The sequence below is a fragment of the Salvelinus alpinus genome, chromosome 2 (genome assembly GCF_045679555.1).
Source record: "Salvelinus alpinus chromosome 2, SLU_Salpinus.1, whole genome shotgun sequence".
Taxonomy (NCBI): domain Eukaryota; kingdom Metazoa; phylum Chordata; class Actinopteri; order Salmoniformes; family Salmonidae; genus Salvelinus; species Salvelinus alpinus.
Genome location: NC_092087.1, coordinates 46,672,601 through 46,687,083, shown reverse-complemented (window position 1 = coordinate 46,687,083; position 14,483 = coordinate 46,672,601). Strand labels below are relative to the sequence as shown.

The following is a 14,483-nucleotide window of genomic DNA, read 5'->3' as shown; positions in this document are numbered from 1 at the left end:
TCTATAGCACTGCATCTCAGTGCTAGAGGTGTCACTACAGACCCTGGTTCGATTCCAGGCTGTATCACATCCGGCTGTGATTGGGAGTCCCATAGGGCGGCGCACAATTGGCACAGCGTCGTTGGGGTTGGCTGGGGTAGGCCATCATTGTAAATAAGAATTTGTTCTTCACTGACTAGCCTAGTTAAATAAAAAAATAAGGGCGTGTGTGTGTGTGCACGCCCATCTGTGTGTGTGTGTGTCAGATGAAGCCAAAGGAATGCTGTATCCTCCTCCCCAGGGGCAGATTAGGTATTTTGTAGCATGGTGTTTGGTTGACATATCACCAGATGGTTTATGCATGGGAGTGTGTGTGTGGGTCACGCACAGGTTTTGTATGAGATTTGGGTATTACCCCAGGGGTAACAAGCTGTTGTAGACTAATCGCTGTAAGATGCATCTATTATTTACAGTTTCCACTAAGTGTGCTTTATTTAAGTATATCGCCATTTAGTATTTCGTCATGTATTTAGTTGGTTGAAATGGAGGGGAATGTTGAATGAAAAGTCAGTGTCTTCAGCTGCTGTGTGATTGAGTGGGTTTGGTTAAAATCAAATCAAATCAAAATCAAATCAAATTGTATTGGTCACATACACATGGTTAGCAGATGTTAATGCGAGTGTAGCGAAATGCTTGTGCTTCTAGTTCCGACAATGCAGTAATAACCAACGAGTAATCTAACCTAACAATTTCACAACAACCACCTTATACACACAAGTGTAAAGGAATGAAGAATATGTACATACAAATATATGAATGAGTGATGGTACAGAACGGCATAGGCAAGATGCAGTAGATGGTATAGAGTACAGTATATACATATGAGATGAGTAGTGTAGGGTATGTAAACATATAAAAGTGGCATTGTTTAAAGTGGCTAGTGATACATGTATTACATCAAGATGGCAAGATGCAGTAGATGGTATAGAGTACAGTATATACATATGAGATGAGTAATGTAGGGTATGTAAACATTATATGAAGTGGCATTGTTGAAAGTGGCTAGTGATAAAAAAAAATCATAAATGTTTACATTGTTAAAGTGGCTGGAGTTGAGTCAGTATGTTGGCAGTAGCCACTCAATGTTAGTGGTGGCTGTTTAACAGTCTGATGGCCTTGAGATAGAAGCTGTTTTTCAGTCTCTCGGTCCCTGCTTTGATGCACCTGTACTGACCTCGCCTTCTGGATGATAGCGGGGTGAACAGGCAGTGGCTTGGGTGGTTGTTGTCCTTGATGATCTTTATGGCCTTCCTGTGACATCGGGTGGTGTAGGTGTCCTGGAGGGCAGGTAGTTTGTCCCCAGTGATGCGTTGTGCAGACCTCACTACCCTCTGGAGAGCCTTACGGTTGTGGGCGGAGCAGTTGCCGTACCAGGCGGTGATACAGCCTGACAGGATGCTCTCGATTGTGCATCTGTAAAAGTTTGTGAGTGCTTTTGGTGACAAGCCGAATTTCTTCAGCCTCCTGAGGCTGAAGAGGTGCTGTTCCGCCTTCTTCACCACGTTGTCTGTATGGGTGGACCAATTCAGTTTGTCCGTGATGTGTACACCGAGGAACTTAAAAGTTACTACCCTCTCCACTACTGTCCCATCGATGTGGATAGGGGGGTGCTCCCTCTGCTGTTTCCTGAAGTCCACGATCATCTCCTTTGTTTTGTTGACGTTGAGTGTGAGGTTATTTTCCTGACACCACACTCCGAGGGCCCTCACCTCCTCCCTGTAGGCCGTCTCGTCATTGTTGGTAATCAAGCCTTCCACTGTAGTGTCATCTGCAAACTTGATGATTGAGTTGGAGGCGTGCATGGCCACGCAGTTGTGGGTGAACAGGGAGTACAGGAGAGGGCTCAGAACGCACCTTTGTGGGGCCCCAGTGTTGAGGATCAGCGGAGTGGAGATGTTGTTACCTACCCTCACCACCTGGGAGCGGCCCATCAAAGTCCAGGACCCAGTTGCACAGGGTGGGGTCGAGACCCAGGGTCTCGAGCTTAATGACGAGTTTGGAGGGTACTATGGTGTTAAATGCTGAGCTGTAGTCGATGAACAGCATTCTCACATAGGTATTCCTCTTGTCCAGATGGGTTAGGGCAGTGTGCAGTGTGGTTGCGATTGCGTCGTCTGTGGACCTATTGGGGCGGTAAGAAAATTGGAGTGTGTCTAGGGTGTCAGGTAGGGTGGAGGTGATATGGTCCTTGACTAGTCTCTCAAAGCACTTCATGATGACGGAAGTGAGTGCTACGGGGCGGTAGTCGTTTAGCTCAGTTACCTTAGCTTTCTTGGGAACAGGAACAATGGTGGCCCTTTTGAAGCATGTGGGGACAGCAGACTGGGATAAGGATTGATTGAATATTTCCGTAAACACACCAGCCAGCTGGTCTGCGCATGCTCTGAGGACGCGGCTGGGGATGCCGTCTGGGCCTGCAGCCTTGCGAGGGTTAACACGTTTAAATGTTTTATTCACGTCGGCTGCAGTGAAGGAGAGTCCGCAGGTTTTGGTACCGGGCTGTGTCAGTGGCACTGTATTGTCCTCAAAGCGGGCAAAGAAGTTGTTTAGTCTGTCTCGGAGCAAGACATCCTGGTCCGCGACGGGGCTGGTTTTCTTTTTGTAATCCGTGATTGACTGTAGACCCTGCCACATACCTCTTGTGTCTGAGCCGTTGAATTTCGACTCTACTTTGTCTCTATACTGACGCTTAGCTTGTTTGATTGCCTTTCGGAGGGAATAGCTACACTGTTTGTATTCGGTGATGTTTCTGGTCACCTTGCCCTGATTAAAAGCAGTGGTTCGCGCTTTCAGTTTCGCGCGAATGCTTCCATCAATCCTCGGTTTCTGGTTTGGGAATGTTTTAATAGTTGCTGTGGGAACGACATCGCCGATGCACTTGCTAATAAACTCGCTCACCGAATCAGCGTATTCGTCAATGTTGTTGTTTGACCCAATATGTAATATATCCCAGTCCACGTGATCGAAGCAATCTTGAAGCGTGGAATCAGATTGGTCGGACCAGCGTTGAACAGACCTGAGCGCGGGAGCTTCCTGTTTTAGTTTCTGTTTATAGGCTGGAAGCAACAAAATGGAGTCGTGGTCAGCTTTTCCGAAGGGAGGGCGGGGGAGGGCCTGGTTTCCAGTTTACATAGAGTCAAATGAAGTTCGTTCAGGGCCATCGATGTGTCTGCTTGGGGGGGAATATATGCGGCTGTGATTATAATCGAAGAGAATTCTCTTGGTAGATAATGTGGTCGACATTTGATTGTGAGGACTTGAGTTCCTGTATGTTGTTATGATCACACCACGTCTTAATGATCACACCACGTTAATCATAAGGCATACACCCCCGCCCTTCTTCTTACCAGAGAGATGCTTATTTCTGTCGCCGCGATGCGTGAAGAAACCAGCTGGCTGTACCGACTCCGATAGCGTGTCTTGAGTGAGCCATGTTTCCGTGAAGCAAAGAACGTTACAGTCTCATATGTCTCTCTGGAATGCTACCCTTGCTCGGATTTCATCTACCTTGTTGTCAAGAGACTGGACATTGGCGAGTAGTATGCTCGGGAGCGGTGCGCGATGTGCCCGTCTCCGGAGCCTGACCAGAAGACCGCTTCGTCTGCCTCTTTTACGGCGTCGTTGTTTTGGTACGCCGGCTGGGATCTGATCCATTGTCCTGGGTGGTTGGCAAAACAGAGGATCAGCTTCGGGAAAGTCGTATTCCTGGTCATAATGATGGTGAGTTGGCGTTGCTCTTATATCCAATAGTTCCTCCCGACTGTATGTAATAAAACCTAAGATTACCTGGGGTACCAATGTAAGAAATAACCTGTAAAAAAACAAAATACTGCATAGTTTCCTAGGAACCCGAAGCGAGGCGGCCATCTCTGTCGGCACCGGAAGGGTCTGGGTTTGGGGGGCAGGGTGTATGGGGCTAGTGGGCTGAGATGGTACCCTCGTCTATGTTATGGTACTCTGGGTCTGGAGGCCTGGGGGAGTGGAGGAACAGGGTCCTGGGTCCTGGGAGTCTGGACTATTTTGGAAGAAGGAGGGTCGGCAGTTAGTGCTGGGCCTGGGGAACTGGGGTACTGATTCTGGTACCGGTAATGGTTTGGGGTAATGTGGTAGTGGAGGAGAGGGGGATACTGGTCTGTGTGATGTCTACATCTCTCCTCTCTCTGGAGCTTGTCTATGGGAAGCTCTCGCTGGGGAGCCAGGGCCTCAGCTGCAGATGTAGGCCAGCCACACTCACACACTGAAAACACATCTCTTTCTCTCTCTCTCTCTCTCTCTCTCTCTTTCTCTCTCTCTCTCTCTCTCACATAGGTCAGAGACGTATCAGGAATTGTGACGGGAGAGGAGAAACAGAGGCGAGAGATGTTGGCGCAGGGCGGGCCTTGGGCCCTGTCTGTCATATCACTGGTCCTGCTGCTGTGGCAAGAAGTGTCTGCTATCGATGTTCCTCTCGATTGTAAGTCCAACAACCACATCGCAAACACATAGCTGGCATTTATTATGGTAAGGCTACCATTTAGGTCATTAAAAAAGCATGCGACATCCCATTCTAACCCACTGGTGTAGAGACACCTAACTGTGACAGCTTTCAGAAGGAATTCCACAGTAAATCAACGTCTTAAATATACTGTAAGATCAAGTGATGTCGAAGATGTATTACTCAACACAGTGATCCTGTCTTTACATCTGCAGATCTAGCTTCATATCCAGTGATATCTTGAACAATAGGTTTGGAGCTCACCATCCCCCATCTTACACACTCGCACGCACGCACGCACGCACACACACACACACCAACACACATGCACACACACACACACCAACTCACATGCACACACACACAATACTGATGGTACCTTATGGTAATAGCACATTGTTTTTCATTATTTTGTTTTAAGCCTTCCCCAAACCATAGCCCTAACCTTAACCACTCTGAATGAATGCCTAAACTGTTAACCTTTGAGTTGTTTCCGTTTTAACCCTGTAACCAAGCGGAACTAATTGTGACGTTCATCCATAACACGTTGAATTTCGAAGGGACACTATGAGATCTTGTTACACACACACTCCAGTACCAGGCCATCATAACATGTGTGAAAGCTCCCGACTATAGTGTCCCATCGGACTGACTCCAGTGGGAATATGAAACAAAGAGACAAAGTGAAAGAGAACTAGCCTTTTCTCTCTCCTTTCATTCTCGGTTTTTGTTAAAAAGGACAATAATAGCTGAGAATGTCTCACAGTGGCATTATGAAAAATGATTTGATAGCAGATAAAGCCCCATGGGCACCTGCTATGCGGTGGTCACACACACACACACACACACACACACACACACACACACACACACACACACACACACACACACACACACACACACACACACACACACACACACACACACACACACACACACACACACACACACACACACACACACACACACACACACACACACCACTTATTGTCTACCTCTTTATGTGCCTCAAACACACAGGGTATAGACACACGTTCACACACGGTCATGAGCTGTCATCACCTCTGTAGTCTCCACCTCATCTCCCCCCTACTGCGCCGTCTTTCTCAATGTCTCTTTATACCCCACAACCTTTCACCCGCGCCCTCAGGAAGCTCTATTGATTAGTGTCAGACAGAGGACACACACAACGGGGGGAGAGAGAGAGAGAGAGAGAGAGAGAGAGAGAGAGAGAGAGAGAGAGAGAGAGAGAGAGAGAGAAGCCCCCACAGAGAAAAATACATAATACCCTTGTAACCCCTTCGACCTCTCACAAATATATTCATCACCAGTGAGACAGAGATAAAGACATGAGAAGAGAGGCAGAGAGAGGGAAAGAGAGACAGGGACAGGGAAAGAGTGACAGAGTGACAGAGATGCAGAAAAAGGGCTGTCTGGAAACAGGTGATTTTACAGCCCTGGGGCCTTATTTAACAACTTTGTGTATGCAGAAAATATGCCCCAAAATATGTGTGCACCTATTGTCATACAAACGTTTTATAAAACAGAACTTAATGTGAGACTGTGCTTATCCTCCCGCAAACTTTAGACCATGCCTACACACAGTTTCTAGTAGTTGAAGTATTGCATTGCAAGAAGGCAAAAGTAGCCTAGTAGCCTTGTGCAAACGGGGAATATATGATGACTTATTCGTAAAATAAATCAGGTAGCTAAATTTAATAACAAGATAGAATCATTTTCTGTTAGTGAGAAGCGCGAACGTCGATTTATTTTAATCTTTACTTTCTAAAACAATTACAAATAGGCATTTATTTCCTACTATTTGTTTAATGTCCATGATTGCAGAATAAATTCCTCACCTTTCTGACTGTGATGGTTTCATAGGCTACGTGTGAAATAGCCTATAGGCCTACAACAAGTTAGGATAGGCTACCATTCTTCCCGTCTCTCATTTAATCGGATCCACTTCACAGTAGTAAAAAGACAAGTGCAGTTTAACGGTAGAACGGACATTTGACCTTTTCCATTGACTTTGCAAAGCTACTTCTGAATACTGTAAAGTGGAGAATATTTCATTTGTAAACATAATAGCCTACATATATCATAACCATTGCAGAATAAATTCCTCACCTTTTCTGACCATGACGACTTCATATTCCTGAAGTAACCATACCATGAACATCTCTCATGTAATTGGGCCTACTAGATAGGCTATTATAATTTCACGTTTTTGCTGAAGCCTATGCATCGGACAGGTAGCGTGGTTAATAACTTACTGTAGAATTTAACAGGTGAAAATACAGTTGATTTATGGAAGTGTGTAGGCTACCACTGTAAGTAGGCCTACTGAAGTAAAAAATAAAATAAAAAAGTGTTTCAGCAAATGTCACTGAAAAAGAAAACATTCTGCCAACAACTTCAAAGACATGTTATCAAGTTCACCATTGCTATTTCCTTTAGATACTATATTAGCCTAATTCCAATACTTCCAAAGTAAACAGCAAATAAGGGCATTATTGTCACCATAAAAGGTGAACGATGGACGTTTTTTCATGCGGCGCTATAATGCTTGATCACTCGCGCAGTTTCACAACAAGTCCGATTTAAAACAGGAGACATGGCGTGCATCAAGTTTATGAATCTCAATATTTTCAGAAATGGTGCCCGCAGATATTTAGTGTTCAATTTATTCAACGGTTATAAATGAGGCCCCGGGTGATTGATAGACAACAGAGAAATATGGAATCCTCTGCTTCTCACTTACTGCTGTACAGGCACAACTGACAGGAATGAATGGTACCGTGTGTTGTGTATAGGACTGTATGTCTCTAATGTGAGCTGAGGAGAGATTCATTTATCTCAGTACTCATTCCCCAGCCGTCCCCCCATCCACTCAGGTCCCAGTGGTGACCTCTACTGATGAGGGTTGTCATGTCCTTCTTCGGTTCTTTCCCTTCACCCTTCCCCTACCCCTCCCATGTGACCATGGCTTATTCTGACTAAATAAAAGATCTGGGGAGTTGAGTGTTTCACCTGTCTATATCCCCCCATAGCCTTGGAAACACACACACACACACACACACACACACACACACACACACACACACACACACACACACACACACACACACACACACACACACACACACACACACACACACACACACACACACACACACACACACACTAGGAACATTACATCAAGGGGAGGGGAGGGACTCTCAATCAGACACACAGCCCTGGACCACTGTGTCAGCTATGTCAGTCATGGCCATTCCTTAAGAGTGCCATCAAGTCAACAAAAAACATCCATTATGGGAATATATTATACACTTAAATGTACTGTTTTGTGATAATTCTTGCAGTGGGAAATAATGAAATATATTTGTATTTTAGTTTCTCAAATATAGTACTATCACAGATTGTCCCAAATGCCTGCCCACTGGGCACAGCCATCAATTGAATGTTTATTCCACGTTGGTTCATTTCATTGAAATGACGTGGAAACAACGACGATTCAACCAGTGTGTGTCCAGTGGGTGGGGTCTTCTTAGCTTGTTGTTGTCTTACCATGCTGATGCTAGCAGACATTGGCGATCATATAACCCCCCTCTTTTTCTCTATCGGCTGCCCCCTCCCTGAAAACCAACCGTGTCGCCACGTGGAATCCATCAACAGGTAAGTTTCCGTCTTATTGTGCTAATTTGTTTCAGGACATATTCACAGTCAGTGTAGTCACTCAACTTTCTACGCAACTAGCTAATCGCATAACTAATGTAAATGTACTTTAGGTACATAACATGGATATAACAGTAGAATAACACATTTTTTTTTGTAGAATAACATTGTTACCACATCTTTTTCTTTTATGACGTACTTACTCCATAACAATAGAACTGTGACTGCTGTATGCGACTGGAACATTGTTTAATGCTGTAGATATGCTCTTGCTATAGGACAATGTTTTAATGAACCCTCTAATATCACTAACACCTGCAACATTAATCTCTTGCCAACTCTCTCTCTGTATATTTTCCTACTCTCTCTGGGACTAACAGCAAAGATCCAGCAGGACCGTAAGTGATCTTTTATTAACGCAGTCGGGTCATTCCACGAAATGAGTCCCTTTTGGGTAGTGTAACTAATTTTAACATTCCGTCATAAAGATCACGCTTTCAATGTAATAATGAACATGTTTCCCATCTCAAGAGGTTAAATTAAAAAAAAAATATAGTAAGTGCCTATTAAGTGCCAAATGAAGTAACAGGGTTGACGATTTTATCTTAAATCAGCCATATATTTGTAACAGGGGGAATGGAAGCTTGTTGTGTGGAACTGGGAGGGGCAATTGAATGCAAGCTTCACAACAACAACAACGATTTGTAAAACATTTCTAGACTGTCAATCTGTGGGTAACAGGCATACTGGTCGACCCACTCAGTGTTCCACCACAAAAAAAACTGAAAATGGCCAAAAAGAGTAGAACGAGCTCACCTGCTTTCACACTAGGATTTGACTATTATATGTTCAATGTTTCTTTTGAACAAAATATTGAAGGAATAGTTTGACCATATTCAAACGAGAGTTCAGTTCACATAACATGGCTGACCTTATCAGGGCCATCACATAAAATAACACACAGAGTGCACAAATGGAAATGCTGAATTATTGCACTTTAGCAAGTCTTTATTAATATAAAAAATGCAGATCTTTTTTTAAATGATCATTTTGACTCATTTTGTGGATCACCCCAGAAACGCTTCTGTTGTGTCTATTGTGTCTGTTATAATACTCATTTAGTTTAACGTTTTATTTGTCAAATGCACAAGTACAGTGAAATGCTTAACTTGCAAGCCCTACCCAACATCGCAGTTTTCAATATCAATAATATATCAATAATAATATATATACAGTACCAGTGAAAAGTTTGGATACACACCTACTCATTCAAAGGGTTTTCTTTATTTTTACTAATTTATACATTTAGAATAATAGTGAAGACATCAATACTATGAAATACCACATATGGAAACATGTAGTAACAAAAAAGTGTTAAACAAATCCAAATATATTTAATATTTTATATTCTTCAAAGTAGCCACCCTTTGCCTTGATGACATCTTTGCACACTCTTGGCATTATCTCTACCAGCATCTACCAGCTTTTCCAACAGACTTGAAGGAGTTCCCACATATGCTGAGCACTTGTTGGCTGCTTTTCCTTCATTCTGCGGTCCAACTCATACCAAACTATCTCAATTGGGTTAAAGTCGGGTGATTGTGGAGGCCAGGTCATCTGATGGAGCACTCCATCATTCTCTTCCTTGGTCAAATAGCCCTTACACAGCCTGGAGGTGTGTTGGGCCTGTTAAAAAACAAATGATCCAACTAAGCGCAATCAGATAGGATGATCGCTGCAGAATGCTGTAGTAGCCATGCTGGTTAAGTGTGCCTTGAATTCTAAATAAATCACCAACAGTGTCACTGTTACGGCTGTCGTCGGAATGAGACCAAGGTGCAGCGTTGTAGGCGTACATTTTGAATTTATTAAATTAACACCAAAAAAATAAGAAAGAAAAACGACACGTAAAGTTTTGTAGCGCTAAACCAGCAACTAACAAAAACAAGATCCCACAACAGAAAGTGGGAAAAAGGGCTGCCTAAGTATAATCCCCAATCAGAGACAACGATAGACAGCTGCCTCTGATTGGGAACCATACTCGGCCAAAAACAAAGAAATAGACAACATAGAATGCCCACCCCAAATCACACCCTGACCTAACCAAATAGAGAAATAAAACGTCTCTCTAAGGTCAGGGCGTGACAGTCACCATCAAAGCACCCCCACACCATCACACCTCCTCCTCCATGCTTCACGGTGGGAACTACACATGCTGAGATCATCCATTCACTTACTCTGCGTCTCACAAAGACACAGCAGTTGGAACCAAAAATCGCTAATTTGGCCTCATCAGACCAAAGGACAGATTTCCACCGGTCTAATGTCCATTGCTCGTGTTTCTTGGCCCAAGCAAGTCCTTTGGTAGTGGTTTCTTCGCAGCAATTCGACCATGAAGGCCTGATTCACACAGTCTCCTCTTAACAGTTGATGTTGAGACCTGTCTGTTACTTGAACTCTGTGAAACATTTATTTGTGCTGCAATTTCAGAGGCTGGTAACTCTAATGAACTTATCCTCTGCAGCAAAGGTAACTCTGGGTGTTCCATTCCTGTAGCGGTCCTCATGAGAGCCAGTTTCATCATAGCGCTTGATGGTTTTTGCAACTTCACTTGAAGAAACTTCCAAAGTTCTTGAAATGTTCTGGATTGACAACCTTCATGTCTTAAAGTATTGATGGACTGTCATTTGTCTTTGCTCATTTGAGCTGTTCTTGCCATAATATGGACTTGGTCTTTTACCAAATAGGGCTATCTTCTGTATACCACCCCTACCTTGTCACAACACAACTGATTGGCTCAAATGCATTAAGAAGGAAAAGAATGCCACAAATGATCTTTTAACAAGGCACACCTGTTAATTGAAATGCATTCCAGGTGACTACCTCATGAAGCTGGTTGAGAGAATGGGAAGTGTGCAAAGCTGTCATCAAGGCAAAGGGTGGCTACTTTGAAGAATCTAAAATAAAAAATATATTTTGATTTGTTTAACCATTTCTTGGTTACTACATGATTCTGTATGTGTTATTTCATAGTATTGATGTCTTCACTATTATTCTACAGTGTAGAAAATAGTAAAAGTAACAAAAAAACTCTTGAATGAGTAGATGTGTGCAAACTTTTGACTGGTACTGTATATATATATATATATATATATATATATATATATATATATATATATATATATATATATAATACAATACAGAAAACACAAGAAATAAGAGAGGGAGCTATATACAGGGTCAGTGCCATTACCAGATGCATATTGTGCAGGGATACTGGAGTATTTGATGGAAATATGTACAGTGCATTGGGAAAGTATTCAGACCCCTTAACTTTTTCCACATTTTGTTACGTTTCCTTATTCTAAAATGGATTGAATTTTTTATATATATTTTTTCCCCCTCATCAATCTACACACAATACTCCATAATTACAAAGCAAAAAGACGTTTTAGAAATGTTTGCAAAAGTATTAAAAAAAATAAGGAAAAAAAACACATTTACATTCAGTTGAAGTCGGAAGTTTACATACACCTTAGCCGAATACATTTAAACTCCGTTTTTCACAATTCCTGACATTTAATCCTTGTATGAATTCCCTGTCTTAGGTCAGTTAGGATCACCACTTTATTTTAAGAATCTGAAATGTCAGAATAATAGTAGAGAGAATGATTTATTTCAGATTGAATTTCTTACTTCTGACCCACATTCCCAGTGGGTCAGAAGTTTACATACACTCAATTAGTATTTGGTAGCATTGCCTTTAAATTGTTTAACATGGGTCAAACGTTTCGGGTAGCCTTCCACACGCTTCCCACAATAAGTTGGGTGAATTTTGGCCCATTCCTCCTGACAGAGCTGGTGTAACTGAATCAGGTTTGTAGAACTCCTTTCTCACACACTCTTTTTCAGTTGTGCCCACACATTTTCTATAGGATTGAGGTCAGGGCTTTGTGATGGCCACTCCAATACCTTGACTTTGTTGTTCTTAAGTCATTTTGCCACAACTTTGGAAGTATGCTTGGGGTCATTGTCCATTTGGAAGACCCATTTACGACCAAGCTTTAACTTCCTAACTGATGTCTTGAGATGTTGCTTCAATATATCCTCATAATTTTCATCCCTCATGATGCCATCTATTTTGTGAAGTGCACCAGTCCCAGTCCTTCCTGCAGCAAAGCACCCCCACAACATGATGCTGCCACCCCCATGCTTCACGGTTGGGATGGTGTTCTTCGGCTTGCAAGCCTCCCCCTTTTTCCTCCAAACATTACTATGGACAAACTGTTCTATTTTTGTTTCATCAGACCAGAGGATATTTTTACAAAAAGTATGATCTTTGTCCCTAGTGCAGTTGCAAACTATAGTCTGGCTTTTTTATGGCAATTTTGGAGCAGTGGCTTCTTCCTTGCTGAGTGGCCTTTCAGGTTATGTCGATCTAGGACTCGTTTTACTGTGGATATAGATAATTTTGTGCCTGTTTCCTCCAGGATCTTCACAAGGTCCTTGGCTGTTGTTCTGGGATTGATTTGCACTTTTCGCACCAAAGTACGCTCATCTCTAGGAGACAGAACGCGTCTCCTTCCTGAGCGGTATGATGGCTGCGTGGTCCCATGGTGTTTATACTTGCGTACTATTGTTTGTACAGATGAACGTGGTACCTTCAGGCATTTGGAAATTGCTCCCAAGGATGAACCAGATTTGTGGAGGTCTACAATTTTATCTCTTGGCTGATTTCTTTCCCATGATGTCAAGCAAAGAGGCACTGAGTTGGAAGGTAGGCCTTGAAATACATCCACAGGTACACCTCCAATTGACTCAAATGATGTCAATTAACCTATCAGAAGCTTCTAAAGCCATGACATAATTTTCTGGAATTTTCCAAGCTGTTTAAAGGCACAGTCAACTTAGTGTATGTAAACTTCTGACCCACTGCAATTGTGATATAGTGAATTATAAGTGAGTGCTCTGGAGCAGGTTTTCATTAAGGATCTCTCTGTACTTTGCTCCAGTCATTTTTCCCTCGATCTTGACTAGTCTCCCAGTCCCTGCTGCTGAAAAACATCCCCACAGCATGATGCTGCCACCGCCATGCTTCACCGTAAGGATGGTGCCTGTTTCCTCCAGACGTGACTCTTGGCATTAAAACTTGGTTTCATCAGACCAGAGAGTCTTGTTTCTCATGGTCTGAGAGTCCTTTAGGTGCCTTTTGGCAAACTCCAAGCGTGCTGTCATGTGCCTTTTACTGAGGAGTGGCTTCCATCTGGCAATCTACAATACAGGCCTGATTGGTGGAGTGCGGCAGAGATGGTTGTCCTTCCATCTCCACAGAGGAACTCTGGAGTTCTGTCAGAGTGACCATCGGGTTCTTGGTCACCTCCCTTAGCCAAGGCCCTTGTCGGTCGTCTGCTCAGTTTGGCCTGGCGGCCAGCTCTAAGAAGAGTCTTCGTGGTTCCAAACTTCTTCCATTTAGGAATGATGAAGGCCACTGTGTTTTTGGGGACCTTCGATGCTGCAGAAATGTTTTGGTACCCTTCCCCAGATCTGGGCCTCGACACAATCCTGTTTCGGAGCTCTACCGACAATTCCTTCGACCTGGCTTGGTTTTTGCTCTGACATGCACTGTCAACTATAGGACCTTATATAGACAGGTGTGTGCCTTTCCAAATCATGTCCAATCAATCAAGTTGTAGAAACATCTTAAGGATGATCAATGGAAACATGATGCACCTCAGCTCAATTTCGAATCTCATAGCAAAGGGTCTGAATACTTATGTAAATAAGGTTCCGTTTTATTTATTTTTAATGAATTTGCAAAAAATTCTAAAAACCTGTTTTCACTTTTTCATTACGGGCTATTGCGTGTACATTGATGAGGATTTTTTTTAATCCATTTTAGATTAAGGCTGTAACGTAACAAAATGTGGAAAAGGTGAAGGGGTCTGAATACTTTCCGAATGCACTGTACATGTAGGCAGGGATAAGGAGAAAGTGACTGGTAGCAGGAGAAATAATAACAATCAGAAACAGTTTGGCAGCAAAATATGCTAGGTGTGTGTGTGTGTTTTGTGTGTGTGTGTTTTGTGTGTATGTGTGTGTGTGGGTCAAGGGTTTCCCAAACTAGGTCTTGCCCCCCCCCCCCCCCCCACAAGGGGACTGGAATTGGTCAAACTCGCAGTTTAAAATGTGCTAAATGATCCTCTTTCACTAAAAGCCATTGTCATGTCTTTCTTACATGAAAGGGGAGGTTAACTTGGCCCCAGACAATCAATCTGAGATCGATTTAAGTTTC

General features: G+C 43.0%; 1 protein-coding gene across 19 annotated transcripts in view; it reads left to right on the top strand.

Annotated features, from left to right (window-relative positions):
* LOC139563217 (neurofascin-like) overlaps window positions 1-14,483 on the top strand; it is a 156,354-nt gene that overhangs the window by 84,254 nt on the left and 57,617 nt on the right. For 18 of the 19 annotated variants that reach the window (XM_071381691.1, XM_071381701.1, XM_071381671.1 and 15 more), the window contains 2 exons: window positions 4,348-4,492; window positions 8,572-8,589. In XM_071381691.1, the coding sequence (XP_071237792.1) occupies window positions 4,348-4,492; window positions 8,572-8,589 (163 nt within the window). The remainder of the gene's footprint in view (window positions 1-4,347; window positions 4,493-8,571; window positions 8,590-14,483) is intronic. The other variant, XM_071381642.1, reaches the window with a different exon arrangement.